A 17,303-nucleotide genomic window follows, 5' to 3' on the forward strand; every position below is an offset into this window, starting at 1 on the left:
CTTTAAAGGCAGGCACCAGCATCTACGCTTGTCATTCGCCTGCCCATGACGCTCTAGGCGTTTCCCCATGTCTCTGTGATCGTTAACATAGAGATTAGGGGAAATTCCTAGAATGTCTCCCCGAAGTGACATCGCATCTGAACGTCATCCTCCCCAGGTGCCGCAAGCTCCAGATCTCTTGCCATTTGCCAAGGTGGTGCTGGTAATCCATTCAGCATCTTAAATTGGACCTGGAAACAAATAGACAGCCGATAGAGGGACTATGAGAGGGTCATAATGAGATGCCAGTGGATGGTCTCTGATAACAAATGTACTGGTGGAAGTTTCCAAATTGTCTTCAAGAGCAACCCCATTTTGAGGCTGTTACAGTATTCGAGCTTTGCGATTACTGTCGCATGGATCAGTGTGGCCAGATCCAATGTCTGCAGAAACAACGTCAACTTCCAAACTAACTGCGGCTAAGCGGAAGCATTTTTGATACCATTTTGTTTTTCTAAGCTTTCAGGTGTGCCCCTCAATAGAAGTCGCATAAAGAAAAACGATATGTTTCTCACATCTGAATGATTATTGTAGGCTTGTGCAAATTGAATGCAGATTTAGCTGCCATGAAACCATGGTGACTTTAATCAGACTTAACTGATAATAGTGTTCAGCGTAGTGATGGAAGCAATTCCCTCTGAATTCTGAGATTATTATCTTGTTTCTGAAGCCGATCTGGGTTTGCGATTAGGGGCCTGTCTCAATATTCGCTCATCTGAATAGGGTCTCCAGCAGGTACCAGGCTGCACACAGGTGAAGTCAGCAGCAGCCCATACACGGGCTTTCTCTGTGGTGGCCCCTACCCTGTGGAATGACCTGCCTGAGGAAGTCAGAAGAGCCCCCACTCTCCTGGCTTTCCATAAACGATGAAAACCCGAACTATTCAAAAAGGCTTTTTACTCAAATGGGAGGGCTGCAATGTAGGGATGGGGTCTCAGGTGCTTCACTAACAAGTTGGGGATCATAGACTTCGTCACCATTTTTGCCTCATATATTATCTGCTGCTTTAAATCTGTACTCCTATGTACAACCAGCACTCCATGTTGTCTAATGTGAGTCCTAGAATTATGTTTCGCTTCAGTATTTTCTACTCTGTCTTGGACCCTGGCTAATGCTATGTCTTTTAAACTTGTATCTGTTTACCTTATGGTATTGTATTGAAATGTACTTACTTGATACTGATTGTATTAAACTCATACTGTGTAATCCGCCTTGAGTCTCAGCGAGAAAGGCGGACTATAAATGACGGAAATAAATAAATAAGATGTTGCTTTGTGGTTTTATTCAATATACAGAAACTCAGAAATCCAAACTCTTGACACGCAAAAGCTTTGATCTTCCGGGAAGCCTACGGCGACTCAACCCTAGCCAAAACCATGCCATTTGGGAGGCGCTGAACTGCCCGTTTACGCTCATCCAAGGGCCACCAGGTGAGATAATGTCCTTTTGTGCTAACTGATGAGCAACGTCTGTAGGGTGATCAACCCTGGAGCAGTTATGGTCTGACTATATTGTAAAAACACGGTGCAGAAGTACAAGAAGGTCTATCAGAAATAGGGGTGTATTGCAAACTGCAGCTTGAAAACACCACCTGAGCCCACAATACGATTTTTTTTTTAACCAGGAAGTAAAGGAATTAAAACATCTGATTGCCAGTCAAACTCTGTTTTGAGCAAATCTTTACGTATGTTGTCAACTGATGTTACTTTGCCTATTGCATAGCACGGGTGAGAGATTTTAGGGGGGAGGGTTCTTGTTTTTCTTACTAAATTTTTATTAAGAATTTTTTCAAGCAAAAAGATTAAAACTAACAAAAATTGAAAAGGAAAAAAAAGAGAAAAGGAAAAACAAAACAAAATACAAGCTAAAAAGTAAGAGAAAAGAAAGAAAAAAGAACATTCCTTATGGCAATGTCCGACGCATGGTTGCGGTGTGGCAGGAATCCTTTCCACAGTTTTATGCTGTTGTACCGAAGTTGGCACAGTCACAAAGGCAGTCTGGGTAGGACGAAGGCTTCCGGCCTCACTTCCTGTCCCTAAGGGAATGGGGAAGCCAAGGCCTCCCCATGTGTCATGGGGAGAATAAGCTCAGAGCTTGATTGTAGGGGCTCCGTTGGGCAAAGGTATCAGAACAACCTCTGCCATTCTTCTGTCACTCCCAAGATACCCCTCTCTTCGATAAACCTTCTTTTCCTTTTGTACCTTGTTCTTACATTCCTCAAGGGTATCCCTTTTCGTTTTTCCCGATTTTATCATAGCCATTGTTTGCCCTGTTTAATGTATAAAATAAAAACGTTTTCCTCCTCGATCTAGGGACTGGGAAGACTGTAGTCGGTTTTCACATCGTTTACTGGTTCCACCAGCTGAATCAGGAGCGAAAAGAGGACCCCATCCAGGAGAGCAAAGAGAAAGGCTCCGCCCAGGAGAGTAAAGAGAGCGAATTCACCCTGGACGACCCGGACAAAGCACGGAACCACATTCTGTACTGCGGGCCCTCGAACAAGTCTGTTGACGTTGTTGCTGGTAAGTTTTCTTTCCTCCAATGATGAGGTCTTTCGTCATGGCATGCACAAAGCTCCTTTCCTTGTTTTATGCTCACAGCACCCCTTGAGAGGTAGGTCATGGTTAACAGGTCATCTAAAGAGCTTCATTTATACCCCGCTTTTTTCCAAATGCAGACCCAAAGTGGCTTACAGCATTCAATTTTATCCGCATGACAATCCTGTTAGGTAGGATAGACAGTGTGACTGGCCTGAGGTCACTCAGTGAGCTCCACAACAGAATGGGGAATTGAACCCAGCTCTCTCTGTTCCTAGTCTGACACTCTGGGATCACCTGCCAACCACAAGCCCCACGGGGCAAGGGCCTTGCCCACCCTCCTGAAACATGGGGCAGGAGCCAAATTGGGGAACAGTATTTGGAAGAGCCACAGGTGGCATGTCGAAAAGCCACCTGTGGCTCCAGAATCACCGAATGAGTATCACTGCTCTAACCACTACACCACATAGAGGTTTTTTTGCGTTGAGATTTGTTTTGCAGTGGATCGTCTGAAATAATTCTGTTGACCAGGCATTCAAGTCGAACCAAGCGTTAGTGAAAAAGCACAAGCAAGCAATGGATTTTAAATAGTTTACTGATGGCTTTTCTTTTGTCCCAGAATGTCAATTTGGACATGTGCAGTGTAGCCCTCTTCCCATTTCTTCAGCCCTTAACTGCCATTTCCCACTAACTCACCACCCCATCCGGTCCCTAGGCTCTTCTTCAAACTAACTTTTCCCCAGTTGAACACTCCTTTAGTAACAAGCTGTTTGTCAGCCTTCTATGACTGACTGTTCCCCCCACACTATGGCAGTTGGAATGTTTGTGAACGTTCTCTGACATCCCAACACCGTAGCAAATTGAAGAGGCAGGGGTTCTTGTTCTTAGCTTGTTATGTGCAGTAAGGCCATTATTGTTTGTGGAACTTGGAAGGTTTTCCTTTGAGGCGAGGGGGTGGTGGTGGTCTTGAACAGACAATGGATTTTTTTGGCAGTGAAGATGTTTTGCTTTCTCTGCAGAGATGCTGTTGAAGAGGAAAGAGTTGAGGCCCCTAAGGGTATATGGAGAGAGTGTAGAAACTATGGATTATCCCTACCCTGGGTGTAGCTTGCATATCTCTCGGAAAGCAACGCGGGACTTAAAATCCAAGCCAGAAATCAGGTATTAACATATTTATTTTATTTCTATTCCACTCTGCCCGCAAGCGGGCTCAGAGTGGATCACAACATTTTAAAATCCTGTAACATAATTCAGTAAGCGCGTTTCTGACGACTCACTGGCACAGGCGCAGTCAGGGTGAGCCTCTGCAGCCTCAGAAGAGCCCTCAGATCAGCTCCGCCCTTGCCAGCTCCAATTGGGCCAGGGCTGGCGAGAGGCATGCCCGTCTGGCCTGAGCTCTGCCTCCCAAGCTTTGCCAAAGCCTCCATATGCTGCCCGGGGGGGGGGGGAACGTGGCTGGCCTGTGCTCCCCCTCCAAGCTTTATCCCCAAACTTCGATTTGATTGGGGGGAATGGGGATGGGTGTAGGCCAGGTCTACCATCCATAATGTCCCATGGCAGGTAGACCTGGCCTCTGGCCTGCAGTGGCTGTCCACTCAACCGTTTTTAAAAAACAAGTAGACCTTGCTTCCAGAGCTGCAGAGTAGACCTGGCCTCCTGACCCATGGAAGCCAGGTCTATCTACCTTAATTTGCAAGTCCAGTAGACCTGGCTTCCATTCTCTTGGAGGCCATGTTTTCTCCTAATAGCTTTGTAAGCCTGATGGACCTGGCCTCACAACCAGCAGAGTCCAGGTCTTCTTGCCATAGTTTTACAAGATGAGTAGACCAGGCCTTTGGATCTGTGGAGGCCACGTCTACTCACCATGGTTTTGCAAAGTGAAGAGACTGGGGGCCAAACTACAAGTGACGAATGACACAGGTTGGACACTTGTCGGCTTCCCTCAAGTTTTGATGGGAAATGTAGGCAGCTTGACGGAATGTTGGACAAGTGACAGTTGAAAAGTATGTTGTACAGCAGTCGGAGAGCCAAGCTGCAAGATCAGGATGCCTACATTTCCCATCAAAACTTGAGGGAAGCTAACAAGTGTCCAACCTGTGTCATTTGTCACTTGTGGCTTGGCTCTTGGCCTCCAGACCTGAAGAGCCCAGATGTATCTGCCATGCAGTTGCAGGGCTTGTAGACCTGGCCTCCATCTTCTGAGAGGCCAGGCAGATGGAGGGGAATGGGAAACACACCTCCCAGGTCACACTCCCTGATGGCACAGCACAGTCCTACATGCCATAGTAGGACAATTGTGGCACAAAGTGGGCCCAATTCCACCCACTGTGGACTGCAGGAGCGCTCCCAGGCCCTTTCCTCCACCCCCCCCCTCCCCAGCAGCGCTCCCTGGCTCCACAGCTGCCCGAATTTGCCCAGATTCAGCCCGGAGTACAGCGCAGGAGAGCTCAAGGGCGCTTCCTGCCCTCTCAAGCAGCACTCCTGGGCTCCCCAGCCCCAAATGGGGGCCACATCAGGCAGCTGTGGGACGCAGGAGTGCTCCAGGGCCTTTCTGCCTCCTTGGCAGGCACCGCTCCTGGGCTCCATAGCTGCTCAATGTGGCCCGAGGAGGCAGCAGGACAGATGGGCCCACCATCCAGCCCTTCCCCACTGCAATCTGCTGGCACTGCTGCCCTTCCCCAGCCCAGATGGGGGTGCTGGGGAGGGGGCAATGCCAGGCCCGGCTGCCCTGCCCTCCCTCTGCCCAGATCGGGACACGGGGGGTGGCAATGTCAGGCCTGGCCACCGTGCCCTTCCCTATTTTTCCCCAACAGTGGGCTTTGTTACTAGTATACAATAAATAGAATAAAGTTTTGCAGCAATATAAACATTATGAACACATAAATTATAAACAGCCATGCACATTTTGCCCTACCCCCTCAAATAAATAACTGAGGGTAGGTGGCCAGTCATAGATGTTTACAGAGTCTGAGGGGGGGCATAAACTCCCCCCCCCCAGCAGGAGGCCGACATGCTCTGACCACTACACCACATGGTTTCTTTTGCATTGAGCTTTGTTTTGCAGTGGATCTTCTGAAATAATTCTGTTGACCAGGCGTTCAAGTCTAACCAAGCGTTAGAGAAAAAGCGCAAGCATGCAATGGATATTAAACAGTTTACTGCAAAACAAAGCTCAGTACATAAACAAACATTTCTACGCATGATCTGACTGTCTGGACAGCTTCTCCTGCCCCACCTTGACTCAATGCTGGAAAGAATAAATGTTCAAAAAAATAAGGCTTGGTCGCAATCCTGCTATTATTATTCATCCGCTTTCTCACCGAGATCCAAGGCAGATTATACAGCACAAGTGAAAATACAATATAAGCAACAGCGAGGCCATTCACTGAGCAAGTACAATAATGAAAAACAATTAGGACATTTGGTGAAAGAGATACAATAGGGTATGGTTGCAAAAAACATGGAAAAAAGCATAAACCCAAAGCACAGAGATGAAATTTTTGTAAACCAAGCATAGCTATATATGGTAGTGGTAGAGAGTGTCCCCAAGTCATAGCTGACTTGTGGCGACCCCTGGTGGAGTTTTTAAGGCAAGAGAGTAATAGAGGTGGTTTGCCGTTGCCTGCCTCTGCAACCCTGGTCCTCATTAGAGGTCTCCCATCCAATTACTAACCAAGGCCGACCCTGCTTAGCTTCTGAGATCTGACGAGATCAGGCTCACCTGGGCTAACCAGGTCAGGGCAACTATATAAAATGTTATATATATCTATAGATATAGATAGATAGTTTTCATTGAGTAAGGTCTGAATGCAGTGAGTAGATACGCATAGGACTGCACGGTTAGTGTATTCTGTGATGACTGCAAACCTCCCCACGTTTCGGCATTTCTGTACATAATACAGAAAGCTTCATAGCTTGAGTTATAGTGTGTAGACGATACTTGCCAGATTCACAAAAGCGCTTGTGGATGTGTGCGTGTGTGTATAGTTAAATAAGATCTGCCCTTGTCAAGGTAGGTGCAGGTGACGTGAAATTATGCAGAAGAGCTGCAGGAAAAGCCACGAAAGCGAGCGGCTTCAGTAATTGGGGCTCCATGTTACGTTTGCAGGTGTAATTTATGACACAACTTTTTAGGCGTGTTGTGCGTGTGTCAGCATTCAGTCTTTTACTTCAAAAAAAAATCCTTTTTGCACAGGGATATCACTTTGCACCATCGGATCCGACAACACACAAATCCTCTTGGACCAGAAATCTGCGCGTTTGATGCACGTGTGAAAAACAGAGAGGCGATCACAGAGGAGGAGATTCAGAAGTGAGTACTGGATGGGCGTGAATTGTTGCTTGGCAGCCAATTTAAATGAATAGGTAGCAGCCAATTTAAATGAGATGCCAGGTGCATTCCCACTCCTGTGGGAGAATGCCTTTTTCCCATGTGACATCCTCAAAGGTTTCAGATTAGAAACACAGAAAGTCCAGTAGCACCTTTAAGAATAACCAACTTTATTGTAGCATAAGCTTTCGAAAACCACAGCTCTCTTCGTCAGATGCAGTAGGAGAATAATTATCTTAACTTATAGTATATTAAGATCAGTAGCTTTGACTCTCAACCAATACATCTATCCGTGGATTCTATTTCTGACTTCTGTGAAGTTAGACATTCCTGCCGTTCTCGGATACTCTCTGCACCTGGGCCTTAATACATTGTATATAATGATATGAGTTAGATGGCTCTTCTACTCTACACAAGGCCGTACAACTGTTATTCCATTGTTTCACGTTGCGCTCCAAGGTTGCTTTATTCTAGACCTGTAGACTCCCTTTGCGATGTATCTAGTTGTGGGTCTTGGCTGGCCCTGTTTCAGTGTGCAAAGGAATCTTCGATGATTTTCTTGGTCATACCCAGCAACTGTTCCTCCTATAGTTTTAGCTATATCCATGGCCCTCGTTTTTGTCATTTTTATCTTCAAGGGAGAATTCAGGCTTGATTTGGTCTAGAACCCACTTACTTGCAGTTTTGGTGGTCCATGGTATATGTAAAACTCTTCTCCAGCACCACAATTCAAATGAATCAATTTTCTTCCTATCAGCTTTCTCCAGTATTGCAAACTATGCCAAACTGAATTATTCAAGAGAGCTTTTTACTCAGATAGGAGGGCTGTAAGAGTTGCCAGCTGCTAGGGGGTGGTAGGAGATCTCCCTGAATTCCAGCTGTTCTCCAGGCCACAGAGCTCAGTTCCCCTGGAGAAAATGGCTGCTTTGGAGGGTGGACTCTATGACATTATACCCTGCCGAGGATCCTTCCCTTACCAAACCCCGCCCTCTCCACGTTCCACCTCCAAAATCTCCAGGAATTTCCCAACCTGGAGCTGGCAACCTTAGTCATATAAGGAAGCTCTTTCTCTCTTTTTTTTATATAGAGATTTTATTTTAAAAGAAAAGATATAACAATGGAAAGTGCATGAAAACTTTAAAAAGCCTTACATGTGAAATTAGGTTAAACTAATAGAAAGATACAATCAGCGTGTATAATAACAAAACTTAATTGTGTAATAGCTCTCCTTCCGTTTCCTTCATTACTTATGCAAGCTTTAATATCAACAATATCGTTTCTCTGTTTTTTTATCTTCTTTTTGTTACTGAGTTACCTTAATTAATCTTAATTTTAGCCTAAATAGTAAAAAATAAGCCTTCCAAAACATTAGGTAAGGGATGCATTAGGTAAGGGATAAGGGAGTGACCGTAGACTCTACTACTATTACTGTAAGTATGATCCTACTAGATAGTTCCTATGTTGTTTAATCTGTCAGTTTTAGAATTGCTTATGCTCTGTTTCAGCATTTCTTCAACTCTGTATTGGATTTCTGCTGGTTTTAAATCTTTGCAAATTTGCGTGTGTATACCCTATTACATGTTTACTGAACTGTCTTTGAAACTGACTGTACATTTATAGTAATAGTCCCTCAATATTTACAACAATAGTAGTAAAGTTTGTGGTCCACCTTATCCCTTTACTGATGGTAAAGAGTCCAGTAGCATGTTTAAGACTAACCAATTTTATTGTAGCATACGTTTTTGAGAACCACAGCTCTTTGTCAGATGCATCTGTAGCATAAGCTTTCAAGAACCACAGCTCTCTTCGTCAGATGCATCTGTCGCATAAGCTTTTGAGAACCACAGCTCTCCTCGTCTGATGATGCATCTGAGAAAGAGAGCTGTGGTTCTCGAAAGCTTATGCTACAATAAAGTTGCATCTGGTGAAGAGAGCTGTGGCTCTCGAAAGCTTATGCTACAGTGAAGTTGGTTAGTCTTAAAGGTGTGCTACTGGACTCTTTACTATTTTGCGACTACAGACTAACACCTCTGGATCTATGACCTTTACTGATGGGTCTCTTGAGGCCACTTCCTTACACTACAGCCCTCCCATCTGAGCAAAAAGCCCTCTTGAACAATTCAGTTTTGCATCGTTCATGGAAGGCCAGAAGAGTGGGAGCTTTTCTAACTTCCTCAGGTAGGCTGTTCCACACACGTGTACAGGCCTCTGTTGATTTCTCTCATGTGCAAAATATGTCACCTGCTTTCTGCCCCAAGGTGGCTAGCAGTTGAAACGAAGCATAATAAAAACGTATCATTAAAACAATTAAAACAAAAACTAAAATATATATGTAAAAACAGAAGAAAACAATAATTAAGATAGAGTGCAAGATGTCAGATCTGTGGCTAAATAATAGTTGTATCCAGACTACCTTCTGCAATCAGACAAGAGTCCGTTGTTTTCAAAAGATTTACTGAAAAAAGCAACCATTATAGTCCACTGGCCCAGATGCAATATCTGGGCTGGTACACGTGTATTGTTACGAATGAGAGGCACAGAATACAGTACAAAGTATCAAGACCCAGTAGGCCCAGCCTCCCCCCATAGTTCTCAAAACAATCCCTTTGAAGCTGAGAAAGTGAAAGTTTCCCAGGGCTGGAAAAGCTGTAGCCAAAACATTCCTCTTGAGAGAGATAGCTGCTAGGGAACATCTTGGCACCTGTGAAGAAAGCACTCAGAACACTAAAAGAATTAAAATGGAGTCTCTTAGGTTACAACATATAGGGAAGCATTCTGAACCTGACACAAGATAGGGTTACCAGGTCCCCCTAGCCTCCCAGCAGGAGGAGGTCGCTTCCAGGAAGTGATGTCATTGCACAGGTGCGGGGAGGAATGCGTGCATGCCTCATTGCTGGCCGATTTTGGCTTAAAATGAGCTTGTTTAGGCCAGAATTAGCCTGTGGCAAAGCACAGGAGTGCTCTTGGCATGGAAATTAAATAATAAATATAGCTGATGATGGGGGGGGCAGATAAAAGGTAGGTTGGTTACTGCAAGGAAGCAGGGAAAGTTGAGGCTATAGGGGTTGCCAGGAGGAGGAAAAAGAAAATCATGTAGGAAGGTGGATATAGGGGGAAATGGGGTGTCCCCTGCAGGTCTTTGCATGTGCTATACTGGCGGCCTGCACTGTACAATATGAAGTTTTCTTGGGTCGAGGAAAAATGCTGTGGGGAGGGGAGGAGTGTTCCTTTATACCTTTTCCAGACCTTTCCATCTCTACACCACACTCACACTAGTGACATTCAGTTTCCTGAGAATCTCGGCTTGCTCTTTTTTAAAACTCAAAAGAGCAAGTTGCTATGTCTCTCAGATTTTACCGTGTGGAGAGTGGTGGCTAAATAGGTTTTCCAGTGCTGCGTAATGTTTTGCTTCTTCTGCTAAATTCTAGAACCTGAATAATAGAATAAATGATACATAGCAATGGGGGGAGAATTGTGAAAAATCAACCCTGTGCTCAGAACAATGCAAATTGGAACGAATGTTGTCGAACTGCGGAACTCCTGGCTGTAGTTCTCCTAGTTCTGCTCTAGAACTTAGCGACTTCTGCTGTGGCCTTGTAGGTACAAACGTCTTCTCGCCGCAGCCCGCAGATATGAGCTGCAGCACCACGACGTCATCCTCTGCACATGTTGTGCCTCCTGTGCCAACTACATGACCAGCACTTTGTGCGTCAGGCAGGTGCTGGTCGACGAATGCGCCATGTCTACCGAGCCGGAGACACTCATCCCACTCGTTAGCTTTAAGAACGTGGAGAAGGTGAGTTAGCCAACCAAGAATTGCTTTTTGGACTGGTTCATAGGCCTGGTTATTGAACTTCAACTGTCCTGCAGCACAAGCTTTTATGGGCTAGTGCCATGTCATCCCATGATACTTATTTTCAGGATAAAAGATTTTCGGGATAATAAACATTAAATCGTTACTAGCAAAATGCCCACCAAACGGTGTCGGCTTTTGGGGAGCCACTGCTTGTTCCTCCCTTTTGTATGCCCACATTCATTCTTGAAGTTCTGTGTCTAGGTCTGGTCAACGTGGCCACTGTTGTCTGTCTGTTTGGCACGATGGGTGGGTTGCTAGCCATGCAAATAGGTGTGAGATGAGAGTAGGGATTGGTGCTATGTTTGCAGATGTCACGAAGTATGGGAATGCAACGATGTTCCCTTATGCAGTTCCTAGGAAGAAGGCTTGTTCGTGGGGCTCTCTCCCAGTAGACAGGTTGCCTCAGACTTAAACTACAGCCTGCTCTTCCTTGTTGGCTTTCTGGCTGTATTATTCTGGTCCAATTCTGGCAAAATGGTTCAGAAAGAGGAGGCAGCCAATGGACAGACTCACCCAGCCATGGGGCATGACTAAAAAAGAAAAGCGGGGATCGATGTCGTTTTCATGGAAGATTTTTTGTGTGATTTGGGGGAGGCTTTGTTTTGAAAAAGTCTTTTCCTGGAAACCTCCCCAATTCCCTCGATTTGTTTTCTGCTGTCTCCTCCTGCCTGTTGTAGCATCCCAAAGTCCTTCACCCTCAGCCTCAGTTCCTACTCTGTGAAATGGGAACGGCAGCCAGCCCCAGAGCGCACGTGGAACTCCCGTGCAAGTGAGATTCTGCTCTCAGAGAGCAGAGAAAGCTCCTGGCGGTGGTATTCCAGACTGACTGCTTCTGAATGTGGAGGGGTTCCCTTTAGTCATCACAGCTAGTAACCATTGGCAGACCTATCCTTCATGAGTCTGTCTAACCCCCTTTGCAAACCTATCTACCTCCCCTGTTGGTGAATCCCACAGTTCAATGACTAGTTGGGTCAAGAAATATCTTCGCATCTTTACCGAACAATTTCTTTGCCCTGAATGTCCTTGGTTGCCCCCTGAGTTCTAGCACTATGAGTAAAGGAGAAAAAACTCCCTCTGTTCACTCCCCCCACCCCCCGTGCATCTAATTTCAGTTTGTTTGTTTTTTATGGCTATGTTTTTTGTTGCTGGCTGCTCTTCGGAGAGCGGAAAGAACCAGGCTTCTGTTAAAAGACCAACAAATGGCCAAGAATTTTTGTGGGGCACTTGGTTTCCAAAAGCTTGGGCAAGCTGGAAGCGGAGCTGTGTGTATTGTCTTTCAGGTGGTCCTGCTGGGGGATCATAAACAGCTGCGGCCCGTTGTCCACAACGAGTACTGCAAGACTTTGGGACTGGAGACCTCCCTCTTTGAGCGGTACAAAGATCAGGCCTTGATGTTAGACATCCAGTATCGCATGGTAAGGGCTTGACTGTCTGCCTGGAAGGGAATTCTAAGAACTGCTTGGATAGCTGAGACCTAGGGTTTATCTGACCTGATTTTTTTTCTACTGCCTTACACATTTATATTCAAGATGTTATATTTAAATTTTATTCTGCTTCTACATTGCAATGCATTTATGTACAATTTTTTGAACTGTTTCTCATTCTAAATTTGTCTCCTGTTTGCATAACAACAACAACAACTTTTAATTTATATACCGCCCTTCAGGACAACTTAATGCCCACTCAGAGTGGTTTACAAAGTATGTTATTATTATCCCCACAACAACAATCACTCTGTGAGGTGGGTGGGGCTGAGAGAGCTCTGAGAGAGCTGTGACTGATCCATGGTCCCCCAGCTGGCTTCAAGTGGAGGAGTAGAGAATCAAACCCGGTTCTCCAGATTAGAGTCCTGCCGCTCCTAACCACTACACCAAACATTCCATCTCTCCTCAGATTTCATGACTGATTTCTCAAATAAGTTGTTAATTTCTCCATTACTGCATATTTGGAAAGTTTACTTTCCCATTCTTCTAAGTTTGGACTGACGTTTGATTTCCATTTTGCTGTGTACATGATTCTATCCACTGTCACCATATATTCAAGTATCTCTTCCAAAAAATGGTAGTTTGTTAGGCAATATTCCTAATAGCATGTTCTTAGCTTCCACAGAGAATTTAAATTTTAATATGTTCTCCATTTTTCCATGTATTTCCTTCCAATATATTTTTGCAAGTCCACCACATATGGTAAAAAGTTCCATCTATATTCTTGACATTTCCAACATTTTCTTGCCCGGATGTTTTGACTCCAACATTACCCAGCCATGTGTCTCTGGAAGCTAAAATGAGCAGGGTATGAAGACGATAGCCCTCCCTGTTGTTTCTCTCCCCTGCCACTGATAGCAGCTGGTATTTAGAGGTAGAGTGCTCTTATACATGGAAGTTTTATTTATCTGTCCTGTCAGACAAACCTCTTCCTTCCCTGCCTGCAAGAGCTGCTATAGCTCAGTGGTTAAGTCATTTGGCTGCGAATCAGCACTCTACTGGTTCGAATCCCACTTCTGCCACCAGCTCAGTAGGTGGTCTCGGGTAAGCCCCTCCTCCCAGCCCAGCTCCCCAGCTGTATTGTGGGCATAATAATAACACTAACTTGTTCACTGCTCTGGGTGAGGCACTAATTTCTCTAGAAGAGCAGTATATAAGTGCAGTTGTTGTTATTACTACTTCTTAAATTCTAATAATTTTCAAAGCTTTCTAAACCATTGCCACGTTTTGTGGCAGGGGATTTTGTGCTATGTGGTGTGTGGAGACGTTTCTTCCTTTGACATTCCGGAGCTGATTGCAAATTCCATCCCTGGGGCAACTCTGAGCTCCAGCGTTCTGTGACAGCCGACAGTCCAAATATTGCCATGAGAAATGTAATCTGATTCCAGAAACTGCTTATGAGGTGCATCATTTTCTTTTGCCCGTGGAATTTTTGGAGTATGGTTCTAATGGCATCTCTTACAAGAAGGGTATCAGATCCCCTGGGATGTCTTCAAACTATGCACAACTGTATACCTTTTTTACACAGGTAAAAGTGCTGCACTGTAAGAAAATGGTTCAGAAAGATGCTTTGGTAAAGGGATAGGAACTGTAGACTATGCTACTGGGTACTGTCTGTTGCTGGAGGTGATTTCTGCACCATTTGATGTGTCACGTTTCATTGCTTAGGCTTAGTTTCAGCATTATTTTAGCTCTGTATCCGATTTCTATCTGTTTTCAAATTTCTGCAGTTCAGATCCTATAGGTTGTTTATTGGATGTCCCAGCCATTGATTTTATTTAACTTAAGTGTGTAATCCACCTCGAGTCTCAGTGAGAAAATCCACCAAATGTGAAAAGTTTCAGCACCGGATTCTTGGCATCTCCTCCTAGGAATTTTGCAGAATGTTGCTTCATGCTTGGAAGTAGGGCATCATGGACTTGAGCGAGGACGCGCTGTGTGTTGTAAGGCACCTTTGCAGCATGCCTGTAGGTGAAAACCCCTCTCTCTATCTCACCCTAGCACAGAGAGATCTGCCGGTTCCCATCCATCACGTTTTATGGCGGCAGACTGAAGACTGGCCCCGACCTCGTCCGGCAGCCCAGCGTTCTCTTCCACAATGGTAACAACTGCTGCGCCATAATCTTCGGCCACATTGAAGGAAAAGAGAAGAGCCTCATGGTCTCGACAGAGGACGGGAACGAGAACTCCAGGGCCAACCTCGAAGAAGCAGAGCAGGTGGTGAGTAAACCAGCCGATGGCTAAGATCCAAAGACCTCCTTTCTGCTGAGAAGGTACCCGGCCCAGCAGCAGGCTGACTAACTCCCTTCTGTATCTGTAATGGCCGTACAGATATATTCTTTTTATGCTGTCAAGTTGCAAGAAACTTACGGCAACCTTGTAGGGTTTTCAGAGCAAGAGACAAACAGAAGAGGTTTGCCATGGCCTGCCTCTGTGTAGCAACCCTGGACTTCCTTGGAGGGTCTCACATTCAAGTATTAGGACTTAGCTTCCAGAATCTTGTAATGAGCTTTTGCCCGTGTCTGAAACTAAGCTTCTACTAGCCAAAAGAAAGATGTATCTTTTCTCTTGGAAAGCTTTCAGCAATTAGTTCTCAGACCTGTCAAACAGATAAGTTCTTTGAACCACCTGTTTATCAGTAAAGGGTTCAATATTGCTTTGAAACTCTTTATCAAACACACAGACACCTGTCTAGGGTTTATTTCACTTTATTGAAAATACACCCTAGTTTTTTAATGAAGCAAGTAATCAAAATATAAATGGCTATTAATATAAATCCTGTAAAAACAGAACACAGAAAGGCAATAAGAAATAAGTTTGCTAACATTTCTTAATAAATTCCAAATTTAACATAATCAAAGTTTCTATGAAATGCATAGGTAAAAATAAGTTCTCACCTAAATTCTCTCAAGAGATTTCTTCCATCAGAGCTCTGCCATTCTATCTGAGTTTGCAATTTTATAAGTCATCATATGCAAATATTTAAGGTATATTCACATGATAGCACAAACAAACGATAATTGGTCTGATGCTTCATTGAATATTCATAGTTTCTATTGTACAACCTTCCAATTAGTAAAAAATCACGTTATACTCAAACTTACAAAACAAAACTATAAATCTCAGAAGTGTCAGAAAAAGTTAAGTTGAGAGATCACCATTGGTTGAATCTCTGATAGAGGAACATTAATCTCGATAAAGTCCACTATTTTAATTAACTGTCAAAAGATTAAAGCACACCTGTTAGAATTACCTAACACTTAGAAAAAACACACAGACGGTTCATGCAAAGTCTGAAAATTCATCTAGAATACAAGTGCTTGGCCTAGTATTGCTCAGTATTGATTATTGTCATGTGTTTTTATCTATATTGGTGCAACAATCTGATGAGATCAGGCTACCTGCTGATACTGTGCTACGGACAATACAAAGTTTACTTGTAACAACGCTTAATTTTCTGATACAAAATATGCAGGCAGTTATACAACCACAAATCAAAATCATACACAACATACAGAAAATATTCTCTCCATAATCTTCAGAACTTGTGTCGATGAACTCATGACCTATGTACATCCAGCATGAGTTTCGATGCCTTCCTCAGAGCCGTGTTTCACAAGTTGCCTGTGCACAGCAAACCTACGACTTCTAAGCCTGCTGTGTTAGAGCTGTTTAGCGTCTCCTTGCCTTTCACACAGCTCAGTCGGTTACCGTAGGTCGTATGTTCATCAACACAAGTACCGTGCCCTAACAGACGTACTAGTAATGTCCAACTTCCTGACACGCATTTTTATTTGCCTAATTATATTATATTATGTATATCAGCATTTCTATTCTTCAGCAAAAAGGAAACACTAGGCCTTAATACTACCCTCTGCGGAAAAACTATGTAAAAATGTGTAAAAGGGGCCCTGGCCATCAAAAGAATGTCTTCTATGATAATAGCCCAAGAGAACAAGACTGTAGCACTTCAAAAGGGGGCAACATTAAACATGATAGAACTAGGGATAAATTCCACTGGGGAACTATAGCTGGATGTGTAGGGTAAAGGTTAATAAGTCCTTTTAGAAAACTCTTAGAGAGAGAGAGAGGGAGAAAACCGTCCTACCTTCTTATTGGCCCATGAAAAGCAGATTTAGCTGAAAGATGGATTCTCAGAGAGCTAGAGGACAGACCAGTTGCCCTAATGTTGCCAAGTAGGCCCCCTCCCCTGCTTTGAAGCCTGCTATGAACTGTGTTAAAGTTTCCTGCGTTGCTGTTTCACTGCTGCACAAAGATTGCTTTGCACGTGTGTGTTCTGATACACGTGTCAGTTTCCTGTCTGCGTGTCAATTACCTTGCTGCTGCAATAGACTGTGTAGTTTACTGACTCCATGTTTGGGTAACTGCACAAAGGACTCTCTTTCTGGGCAGCCCTGCCCTGACCTGTATCTGGAATTCCCAGTGTGTGTTTGGACTGTGTTCCCCGTGCCTGCATTGCCATCTGCCATGGACCGTGCCTGTTCCCTGCTTTGGACTGTGTTTTAAAGTGTTGTTCCCCCTGCCTCCATGGAAGCCTGCCTCATATGGGCCCAAGCCGCTGCTAGCAGCCGGGCGCCTGCCGAGGAAACCTCCAGCGAGCCTGGCTAGGCGCTCCCTGGTCAGTTCCCGTCTGGAGCCTCCCGCGAGCCGGTCCCCGAGCTTGCCCTCGCTACCGGGCAGCCTGCTATCCAGCCCCAGCTATGCCCAGCCGGCATCCATGTTCTCAGGCACCCAGAAGACCCAGAGGAAGAGACTGCTTTGAGAAGCCATTTCGGCGAAGCGGGCACACCACGTCCGCAGCGAGAGTACCTCGCCCCGCTCTGCATATCTTAGGAGCCGCCCCGGAGAAGGAACTAAGTGCCGACCATCCCAAGCACTTAAAGAATGCATCTCAAAGAAACCTCCGCATTCCAAAGCTGATGACATCAGGACAAGCCCTGTCCGCTGGAACATCCTTTCAGCCCACTCGGATTTCCCCCTCCCTCTTTTGTCCCCTCTTCCTGAGGTGTCACTTATCACAATCTGATTACCAAAGT

General features: G+C 44.8%; 1 protein-coding gene across 1 annotated transcript in view; it reads left to right on the forward strand.

Moving 5' to 3' along the window:
* HELZ2 (helicase with zinc finger 2) overlaps window positions 1-17,303 on the forward strand; it is a 104,466-nt gene that overhangs the window by 63,679 nt on the left and 23,484 nt on the right. Inside the window, 7 exon segments of the mRNA XM_054979875.1 lie at window positions 1,335-1,469; window positions 2,352-2,561; window positions 3,596-3,737; window positions 6,772-6,888; window positions 10,507-10,702; window positions 12,043-12,177; window positions 14,248-14,466. Of these exon segments, the coding sequence (XP_054835850.1) occupies window positions 1,335-1,469; window positions 2,352-2,561; window positions 3,596-3,737; window positions 6,772-6,888; window positions 10,507-10,702; window positions 12,043-12,177; window positions 14,248-14,466 (1,154 nt within the window).

Source organism: Eublepharis macularius, chromosome 5 (genome assembly GCF_028583425.1).
Source record: "Eublepharis macularius isolate TG4126 chromosome 5, MPM_Emac_v1.0, whole genome shotgun sequence".
Taxonomy (NCBI): domain Eukaryota; kingdom Metazoa; phylum Chordata; class Lepidosauria; order Squamata; family Eublepharidae; genus Eublepharis; species Eublepharis macularius.